General features: G+C 38.8%; 1 protein-coding gene across 2 annotated transcripts in view; it reads right to left on the reverse strand.

The window, feature by feature from the left end:
* The window catches only part of TOX (thymocyte selection associated high mobility group box), a 226,513-nt gene that overhangs the window by 89,231 nt on the left and 125,534 nt on the right, over positions 1–11,748 (reverse strand). For both annotated transcript variants that reach the window (XM_040588381.1, XM_040588380.1), the window contains exon 3: positions 4,756–4,998. In XM_040588381.1, coding sequence (XP_040444315.1) covers positions 4,756–4,998 — 243 coding nt within the window. The remainder of the gene's footprint in view (positions 1–4,755; positions 4,999–11,748) is intronic.

Consider the following 11,748-nt stretch of genomic DNA (forward strand, 5'->3'; position numbering starts at 1 on the left):
AATATTTATTTTAAAAACAGCAATGAAATTGTCTGTAATCACATTTTCTGCTCTGCTTTGAAAGCAGTATTATTCAATATGCCAGTGGTCTTTTCCATAAAAGCAACATATTAGAAATTCATGCTGCTCTAATACATCTGAATTCATTGATGTACTGCACTCCCTATAGACCTAAAGAAACATTTTTGCTTCAGTTTCATATGTCCTGCACATTACCTACTGATGTGGTGGTTGTCAAAACAGTTGTACAGTAGCCTTTGAATTCAAAGTGTGCCTTGACTGTATACTAAAAATGACAATAAGCTTAAGTATATACATTATGCTGGCTTTTGTTGCCAGCACAAGAGCATTTGGGAAATAAATCCCCTGATTTTATTGCCTTTTAACATCTTTTCCACTTTAAACTTCAAACCCAGAAATTTGAAGCATTTCAAGAAACTAAAAATCTTTTATTTCATTCTTGTAAATTTTCTATAGTCTACCATCATAAGCCACATTTTCAGAAAGGTCAGCACAAGATTATAAATGAAAGCATTCAAAAATAGGGTTTTTTTTTTTCCCCTATGTAAAAACAGCACTGCGGTTTTTAACCCTGGTTTCTTGGAGAAAAAAGCAATCATCTATAGGATATACTAAAGAAGCTGAAATGTCTGTAATTTTGTTGATGCCATGAACACACAGTAAATCTCATTTTATAGAATACATCCAAAAACATTTTTACAGATAAACATATATTCTCATAGGGATGGTGTATACATGCATTTCTTTGCAAATGTTAGAAAGGTATTTCTTGCAGTCCTTGGAGTATTTCAGGAAAATTCATGCAAAGAGAAAAGTGCTGGCAGGTCAAGCCCCAGCTGGAACTGTACCAAACCTACACAGGGCTACCTTGAACTGTAGTAAATCAGGAAGCGATCCCTATTCCATTATGTAGGAACAAACATGCCTACAGGACCCTGAGTACATTTTCATTAAACAGCTCTATCTAGATCTAATTGGATCCACTGAAGTAGGAATAGAAGTCATGTTCATATTGAAGGAGGACTTTAGAGAGCTCCTACAACTGGTTGACCATGCTGGGCTGGACTGTGTGTTCACACCACCATGTGTCACATTCTGCACAAATTCTGTAGACTCCTGAACCCTCAATATCCAGATGTAATGAGCATCTAAAGAAATCTGTATGTGACAGCATGGTATAAATTAGTGTACATGTGTATGTCTGTATATGCCTGTATGTCATCTAAGCAAATAAGAGAAACACACAAACACAGAAGTCAAAACATGAACTGACAGCAGAATAATAAGAAAGAGAAATTTTAGTGAAACTTTTTTTTAAGTAGTGGGGGTGCAATAGAAGTCCAATCAATTAAAAAAACTTCAAAGGCTAATTCCAAATTTAAGCACCAGACACAGTAAATGGCAACAGGAAATTTTCATCTCCCAGCACTGTAAAATTTCTCAGAAAGAATTCCCACAGTGTAAAAAATCTGTAAGAAGCTGATCCCTAATAAGAATTCACTGAGCTCGTAGCGGGCTCTTATTGTGTGTGTTTAAGCACCTCCACAGAGGAGAATTCTTACAGAGCTCGGGGCAAATCCTGCAATCCTTACTCAAAGGGATTTCATCTGCAGCTTGGAGGGAGTGCTGCACAGTATGAAACCAGGACTTCTAATGGGGGGAGATTTGAAGGGGGTTTAGGAGGTCTACATCCTCAATTTTCAATCTGTCCAAAATCATATAAATCCTCATCTCAAAACACCTGGTAGGTGAGATGAAAGAAAAATGCTATACTCAGTGTACAAACTATTTTCTGACTTTGTTCCTGAGCTCACCGTGTTTTCTTTCTCTCATTTGGCTGGCATTAATTAATGCTTTTTCTATAAAACACCAACTGAAAACCAATCACTAGTTCTAACAGAGATAAAAAGAAAGGTATTATTGCTAAAATACCAACATGGGTTAAAAACTGGTTAGAAGGAAGTATCTTGAAAGTAAAAAAAAAAAAAGATCAAATTCAATCAGAGGCACATCTCATTGCAGCTGAATTTGTCCCAATATAAGTAAAATTTGCTGAAGATGTGAAATTAATTAGAGACAGAGAACAGCCAACAGATTCATTTCTAAGAATAATTCTTCTAAAAATACTCATTAATGCCCTGAAAAATGAGGCGAGATACGTGGTTTCCAAATACACTAAGCAGTAGCTGATACACCAGAAATTATATGGCACCGAGGGTTTAGACAGATTAGAGAAACTTATACATTATGTTCTATGTGAGGCAATATAAAAGTGATTTAGGCAAGTACTTGTTAAATGGATCAGAGTTTGATGAGATAGTAAAAAGGAAACTTAGAGATGAGTAATAACAAGAGAAAAGAGTCATACTGAAGAAAAAATGTAAAAGGTTCTGGATTATAAAGAAGACCTTCAAAGCCAAGTAAAGAGTGCTAACTCTACAAAATCCTCTGTCTCTTCATCAATGGAAAGCAAAAAGGACAATGGGGCCATTCTATTCACTGAAAAAGTTACTGAATTCACTGAAGAGTTAAATTATCTGCCTCAAGTTAATTTTTCTCAAGTTATCGAATTCAAATCAGTGGAACTATACTGCCAAACAGTGTTTGAACTGTACAAAATCATGGTGTTAACATCCTAACAGTTGTACTAACATGAGATGTAGCTTAATCCCCTTGACAGACAAGACAGCTTGAGTTAAAACTATTGCTAGTTAAGAGGCCCTCTTGTGTGCAAAGGGCATGCAAGTTAGGGATAACACTTGACTTAGCCCATGATGCTTCAAGGATCATGCTTTATTTATTGAAAAATTCTCAGAAATGACTGTTAAAATTTACTGCATATTTTCTTGATGTCTGATTTTCATTTTTTCTGATCATTAAGTCCCAATAGCAAAATTACCTAGTTATATCATTCAGCTTTTTTGTATTTGCCCTCGATACAATAATTCACTGTGATCCTCTACAAATTCTCAAGGCCCTTTGTTCAGAGCTTGTTGCAAGAGGTTAATGTGGAACATCAGAGCTTAAAAGAATGCATAGTTTTGAGCCATAGTCATGGCTCAAAAGAGGTCAATTCAATGAAATACTGCGTGTCTTGACTGGAGTGTCAAACATCTCTCTTACTTTTTCAAGTCCTACTTATAGCTCTGTTTCTCAGAACCCCACACAAGATTTAGCTCATGCTCTTTAATACATGCCATCAGCTTTGTAGAAATGCAAGCAAAATTAAAAACATTTCCATGATGTATATTTATATTTCTCTATGAAAATCTGCCTCTCCCCCTCTCCTCCCAATACTGAACATAACCCTGGGGTCAGATTCTGACCTCAAACACAAAGCGTGCAACATCCTAGTAAATCAATAACAACTAAGCAGCACCTAAGAAGCCAAGAGTAGCCCCCCTGCAGTACAGCTCGTTGGACATCCTCAGAGGGAATGCAGAGCTCCTCAATATCAAGGCAGCTTTATTTTAATTAAATTGCAATGAAGCCCTGTGACAAGGCAGATTTTTGTTGTAAACTGTTTTCCAGACACCACAGCCCCTGTCTCTGAGGTTGTTAGTTTGAGTGGCTGATGGGGAGCTGAGCCTAGACCCCTCAGCCCCCAAACCTCCACATGCTACCTCAGCTCCCAGGCTCACCGCAACCGTATTATTATTATTATTATTATTATTATTATTATTATTATTATTATTATTATTATTATTATTATTATTATTATTATTATTATTATTATTATTGGTAATGTGATGGGGAGCTAACAAGCTGGAAACCTAAACAGCCTTGGTCCTGGTCCCTAAGCACAGAGCTGGGACACAGGGCCTTAAGCCTCTGATCCTTTGGTGAGAAGCTCAGACCCTTGGATTGACAGATCCTTAACTTTGTCTGTCTGGATCTGCAGTTCCTGGGCAGCCCATCGAGCAGAGTGCCTGAAGTCCAGTGAGTGCCACACAATACTGGGTCCATCCTCTTCCATGGGTTTTTGAACTCTTTGTCTTAGAATTGTACATCTAGTGAAATAATCTTTTCTGGAGCTGCTGTGCAAGAAGTATACTAATTATCTGTAGAGCCCACTTGAAAATGTAACATGTAAAGTAGCTCTGCAGTTGTTGCAAGCAATTTAACATTCAAAGAAGTGATTTATAATATCAGGCTTCCCAAGATTACGACCATAATGACTATCTGACAGACTTTAGAAGCAAATCGTCCAGTCATTTCAATTGGATTCTGGCTGGCTAAGGACTGGGAACTGTAAAAAGGCTATAAGATTTGGCCTAGAATCAGAAATAACATTTGCTGTTTTCCAAACGTGCAGTAAACAAGGAAGGAGATATTAAATTTTTGTACATCTCTCAGCACATGCAAATGAGAATGGAAAGAGCCTCGTCAGACAAACACAGAACAACAGCCATCTGGACCCAAACCCTGCTCCAGCGGAAGTCAAAGCCTTGAGCCTCCTTTTGTCATGATCTACATCTGTGTAAAGTGGGAGTAATTCTACTCAGGGTGGTGGGTAACATTCTTGTTTTGAGGAACTCAGCTGTAACCCCCCCACTGCCTCTGGTGGGGGCAGGATATGACATGGGAGTGCGATGTAAAATTCAGAGTCAGGCCAGCTTGCTCCATGACTTGGGTGGTGCAAGTGCTGGTCCCTCAGAGGATTTCAAACAGGTCTGTATTTTCAAAATTTCACAACTTAAAGCAGAACAAAAGGGAAAGATTAAAAACGCTTACCACAGAGAGGGAGTTGGAAAGCAGTGTCCCATCTTGGCCAAGCATGTTGGAAACTGTAATTTCAGGTAGATCCATGTTTTGTGGGTGGAATGGAAGGAGGCCGTTGTGGTTCATGGGATGACACAGAGAGTGGTACCCAGACTCTAACTCGTTCAAGTGCACCAAGGAGTGGTCAGGCAATGATGGAGGAGTTATAGGAGGTATGTTAAAATCTTCACTTTCAAGACTTGGGCCAGGAAAAGACTGGAAAAAAAAACAAAACACAAGCAAGCAGAAAGTGCTATGAAAATCATATGAATACTGGTCAAGAATGATAATAAAACTCATAAAATAAACAAGATGAGACCAACTCACATACTTCTAAGCAGGAGCTTCAATTTAACAAAGAGAATATTCTAAACACCTATGTATTATAACAGTGGATTTTCACCATTACGTATGGAAGAAAAATTGCCTCTAAGGCATAAGAATCTCTGATAGTTTCACAGCTTCCATTAGAATGATTTTTTTAAAAGAAGCTGAATTCAAATAGATTTCAAGGGTTCTATTAAAATTTTCCAAGAGTGTTCATCTAGCTGAATACTTTTTTCATAGGAACTGTGGAAAAAGGAAGGCAATTTACAAAATTAACATTGGCTCAAAGTCGTTCATAAGACTCCCTGCTACTCCTATCAAGAATTATATAGTGAAGAAGAAAGATACTGGTTTTAGGCTTACAGGAGAACCATACATTTGTTCTGCTACAAAGAAAAACCAGTAAATACAGAAACAGTACATACTTTGTGTTTATAAAAATACATTTATGGTGTCTCAACACCACTGATTTTTTCTTTCTTAATCTATAAACGCAATGATACATAGATTTTGTCAGTCATCTAAATGAGTTACTCCACAAAGCAACTGTTTAGTCTTTTGTTGTCCACTGCCATTAAACCATCCAACTCAATCTGACCCAAGGAAAAGCCACAGGCAAAGTCAGAGCAACACACCAAGGTGGATAATTGCTATTATTTGTCTACATTCCTTGTACAGCAAGTAGGCTCATTTGGAGGATAGGAGTGGGTATACTTATATTTCTTAAAGGAGAAAAGGTGAGCAGGATTAGAGACATGATCCAAATCAAGAGTTAAAGGGATCACTTGCAGTGGTTCAGCCTGAAAGCCTGCTCTGCTTTTCTGAGAACAGCCACAGTTCTGATCTCCTTTGCAAGTGATGAGTCTTTGCATGTCCCACACCCGCAGTCACAAGGTTTATAGCACAGAGACTACTTCCACCCTTCCTGCCCTTCTGCAGCAACGCAGCCCTGCTCTGAGTGCTGCCTCTATTACTTCTGGAAAAGCAACGATTTAAATACATTCTGCTCCCACAAAGTATCTTCAGAAAAGATTAAAATGGATGCACAATTTAAAAGAGCAGTTATTAGAAGAAAATGTTTTCCCCAATACGAGTTTGTAAATGGAGGACAGTATGGTATATGAATTCATGCAGAAGGACAAGAGAAGAATCAATGGCCAATTATAAACAAAGGGGTTCTTCATTAGTCATTATAGTAACAATGTCCTCCTGATGCCTGAGGTTACTCTCCTCTGTACGAGCGTGGATATAAAAACTTAAATGAGACCAACAACAGTGTTACATGTTTTCGATGAGCTGCTCAACACAGAAGAACCTACTGTAGGGCACATTGCCATAGTTTTGGTTGCTTTGTTTCCCAACAAGGTTTACACCTGTGTTGCCAGGTGTCTTGGTATGAAATAGAACAGGAAGGCTAGACTGCAAAGGCTAAAGTAAAATCCCAAAGAATGAAAACAGCAGAACAGGGAGAGGAAAAGGTCTGGCAGTGTCATCACCAGCCTTATGTGTGAGGACTTTTGATTCTTCCACTGTTTTCCAGCTGTGTTTCTCAGCTCCAGCAGAGGAGTTTGCTCTCCCCTTGCCCCTGCCCTCTCCTTCATGGGAACTTGGTGTGAGTGTGCTGCCATTCGTGAGTCGTATTTGCCCCTGCTTTTAGAAGCCATGACACAGCCACCAGTGGAGACATCTCCAAGGGAGGAAATACAGTAAAAAAAGACCCTCACTAAATGGTGAGGAGACTTACACATGACAAAGAGAAAACATGGTATTTATTCAACCACAAATGTATATACTGTGTAAAAACAAATAAAACTATTATGGACACTGTATAGTGCCCTCAAACTACGGCCTGTGGGCCAGATACGGCCCCCCAGGGTCCTCAATCCGGCCCCCGGTATTTACAGACCCCCCCTGCCGGGGGTTGGGGGGGAAACCAAGCAGGCGCAGATGACTGCCTGCCACTTCACCCGTGCGCCGGCCCCCTGGTTAAAAAGTGTGAGGACCCCTGGTGTACATGCTATTTGCTAATTACTATTACATGAAACCAATCAACGATGAAAAGAAAGGTGTCCGTAGTGAACTTAAAGTCTAATACCACAATAACAAAGCAGCGAGGGACAGAAATGAAGGAAGGGCCAACACCCTTAATGCTCTTCTGGCCCAGTGCTATCCCACACAGGTGCAGTTGGATTTGGTTACCGTCATTGTGGTGAGCTTAGATCCAGGTAACCTACAGCTACCAGGAGGGCTTCATGAGCTGTGAAAAGAGGACACTTTGTGTGCAACACTATCTTTTCTACTGTCCCCAAAAGCTGATGGCCTCAAAAGAATTTTGTCTCCCATGATTTTGCAGGTACAAAGAAGTGTTAACTTCTGGGTTTTTTCTCTCTCGCTGTCCTACAGTGAAAATACCTTGTGCTGCATGTTTGCTCAACCAAGATGTCTCATCACCTTCTAGAGGAGGAAGAGAGATCTGCCCCCCTGTTTTTAAGCAAGACTAACACAAGAGTCTACAGCATTCTCTCACCACTTCTTTAACAAGAAGAAGCGACTTCAACTTACGTTTGCTACTAAAAGCAAATATTCCTAAACCAAATACTGACAGGCTGGGTGTGCCTGCACCGATAATATTGGAGGCATTCAGGAAATCTGCTTAATTGTACACACCCTTTTTGCATGCCATGTGTCAATAGTCCAGGTTTTACTTTAGTTAGGCTTTGATTTGCTGTGTTTCAAATGTGTCTTTAACTAGTAACACTTCAAAAAATGGTGGAAGCAACTGAACTGCCATTAGGACACTAGCTGCGCTTATTAAAAAAGAAGTAAAACACTAGTAGCATAAAACTCCATAACCCCAGTTGCATCATGTGTAACTGTATACTAATATTATATGTATTATATGGGCTAAGAATTTTAAATAGACAGTTGCTTTCTGATTACTTTTTAAAAAAAATCACACCATGATTATTGCTTGCAAACCAGTTTGAGTGTACTTGATCCTACATCACCTACCACACCCCTGTCCACTACACTTGCATAAGCTTCTTAAAGTTGTGGGAGTAGTGTAGCAAAGGCGATAACGCACCAAAACAACAAAACACTTGTTCTTCCTATAATGTTTTTTTTTTTGTTTGTTTTTTTGGGTTTTTTTTTTTTTTGAGATGTAAACTGTTGTACTACAGAATCCAAGACATATGCTAACAGTATGGGCAGGTATTTGAAAGTATCTGAAGAGCACCTTATTCACCTAACATTTTCAGCTGGTTTGGTATTTCCATACTTAATATGTGTGTATTTAACACATACTTACATAACTTCCTCAGAGAAGTTACTTCAACAGGAACATGACAGTACTGCGGTTTGTCTTGTCCGGCAACATGGTTCAGATGCTTGTAATGACTTGGCACACCGGCACGTCAGAAACCAAAAGTCCTATATACGTTTGGAGCAAACTCAACATATCCCAGAGACAAGGCTGTTGCAACTGCGTGTGGAGGGAAGGAGTAAGGAACAGGACGTATGCTTGTCCCACCAATAGCAGCTACAAGATTCAAACAACTGCTCCTACTCCTCTGCCACCTCTCCCCTTGCCATTGGGAAAGCCTTCTTATGGAACCATCTGGAGTCCCTCTGATGCAACTGAGTCAATGGTGTTACCCTCTTCTCCAAGAGGACATTTCAGGGAACTCCAGCACAAGGACAGGCTCAAGGCTTTCCCTTGCAGTGAGAAGTCCAACTCCCAAGCCACTCATAATCCTGTCCCAACCCCTGGGCTTTCTTAGAGCATCTCTTCTTCCAGCCCAAGCCATTTTATCTGGAATTTTTAATGCAAGGAGTTATCTACTATCAAAAGCATTTGGGAAAGCTACATACCCTGTATCCAATTACAATTCATAAGTACAGCTCATAATATTAATAATAAATGGTGGCCTGTAGCTTCAGTTTTGTTAGGTTTTTCTTTGGGGGTGGGAAGAAAGATTAGGGGTTTTGCACCCCCCATCCCCCCAAGGTTTTTTTCCTTCATAGTTGCCTTTATTATCAGAAGGACTTTCTCTATTCAGAAAGACACAGAATAGCTCCTTTTCATTCTACTGGTCACAGAAATACTAGCAAGCTCGCCTTTTCACTTTTGAATCAAAAAAGAGTAGCAGTAAATGCTTTATTTACTTTACTACAGAGCTAGTAGGAACTTTGCCAGTGGTTTCGCTTTCATCTCATGACTGTGGGAGTGGATGAGGTGTTTATCAGCTCTTCAGTTTAGGGGAACTTGCTGGACCTTTATTACATTCCAGAGAGAAAGCCCTCTGCAAAGTAACACCATTAAACCCACTGCATAGCACTGAACAGACACAGACTTCAATTTCAATTTACTATTAAGAGGATTTTTATTACACCTGTATATATTACAAACAGATTTCAGATTATTTTGGATGGGAGCTACACAGTGGGAACCTCAGAATGAAGCATCCTTAAACTTGTGCTCTTTACAGACAGGAAACTATGAAAAAGGTTTTTAAATCAAAGATGCCTTCCCAAATCTAAAGGACAATATTCTATGTTTCTGGTTATCTATTTGTGATATTTCTGCCTGAAATGACGGAAACTTCATAAAGCAGATGATCTTTGAGACGTCCACTCTGAGATCAAGAGACCTTATTATCTATGCCACCTTAGCCCATAATTTTACGAGAAAAGCTTGCCAGGATAAAATGATACAAAAACACACACAGACACACACAGACACACACAGACACACACAGACACACACAGACACACACAGACACAGACACAGACACAGACACACACACACAGACACACACACAGACACACACACACACACACACACAGACACACACACACACAGACACACACACACACACACACACACACACACACACACACACACACACAGACAGACACAGACACAGACACAGACACAGACACAGACACAGACACACACACACACACACACACACACACACACACACACACACACACACACACAGACACAGACACAGACACAGACACAGACACAGACACAAATATCTAGCATTTATTTTCCAGAAACTCAGATACTCATTGCTACCAGAAAAATAAGGGAAATTCTTGCACAACCTGCTGCATAAGAATTGAGGAAAAAGGAGTAAGGAGAAAGAAGGAAATAAAAATAAAGCCCCTGTGCTTAAGTACTCTACAGTGATGACTGCATAGTGGCCAGAAAAACTTACTTATGTTTCAAAATAATTTTAATAGAACTTTAAAAAGTAATCAGAGCAGGGAAACCAAAGGAGATACCTCAAACAGACTGACCACAAGAGGCAGCAAGCTTTCAAATATCCAAGGTAAATCCCTCTGGAAAGAGCAGAACTGTTACTGTACGACAGTACAGAAGACAACGTGCATTAAGTAAGTCTAATTTGTGTGCTCAGTGGTTATGTCAGTCACCATGCATATACCAAACAGACTCTGGTATTAGCAACAGTTCCTTAAAAATTGGGAATTTGCCTATAGATATTTAATTTAAATGAAATGAATGGTACTGTCAACTATGTAGAGCATGTCTTAATTTTTCATTTGCACCAAGGCTCTGCATCTGAACTATGGAAAGATGCCAGTTTTTAAAAGATAGATGCTTCAGGCTGTCTCCTCTTCTATTATTGAACACATTGTTACATAACTGAAACACTTACGAATCGAGAACAATGTTAAAACAATGAGCTTGGAAGAGGAAAAACAGCAACATACCTCACACACATTTGAAAGTTAGGATAATATATTTGACAGCAGATATTTCTAGGAGTTTTAATGGGATCAACCTTATCTCTAGCTTCTATACAGAGGACCTTCAGAAGCAAGTGTTTTTCAGCTTCTTTTGTCTCTGAATGAACAAGGCTTGATAGCTTGAGACTATAATGCATTACTGTGGAAACCTTCGGTCTGTTACATAAATCATCTTAACACTCAGCAAGAATTGTCCAACAGTGCCATTGATATGTTCAAGTCAATGATCCTGCAAACAATTTTTTTGTGTTTCTTCATACAGTAGACAACAGCAATAAATCATATTCATTTAAAAACACACAATATACTAATTTATCAAGCAACAGCTATCAAAAATATATTACAGGGGAAGGTATAACTTCTTTCTATTGTGTTAATCAATTTTTCTAATTTACATTAGGTAAAGGGCAAAGCCTCAAGCAAAACATTAATTTTGCAGTACCAGATGAATTCTATTTTCAAGGAGAATCTGCTGACAATGATATTATTGATTTAAAACAATCACAGTTTCAAAGTTAAAGGAGTTATGTAAAAGAGTAGACTATTTTTAAGATTTCCCTCTTAAGAGTCTTTTCATTAATTACATTAACTTTATACATATACTAGAGCAGTCTGCTGGGAAACCTGTTTTCAGTGGAGATTTTAAATTGAAATACATTTTAAAGACGACAATAAGTAGAAGCTCAAATATTATAAAAGATTACAAGATCTGGGCTCTGCAAACACCAATACTGTAATCAAAGTATTTAAACTTCCCTTCAGACAAAGACCCAGCTGTGCACTTTTCCTATTTAGAAACTTTGAGTAAATTTATAAGAGAAGCACAAGCCTTTTTTAGGATTACTGATCAAATGCCAA

Source organism: Falco naumanni, chromosome 3, assembly GCF_017639655.2.
Source record: "Falco naumanni isolate bFalNau1 chromosome 3, bFalNau1.pat, whole genome shotgun sequence".
NCBI lineage: Eukaryota > Metazoa > Chordata > Aves > Falconiformes > Falconidae > Falco > Falco naumanni.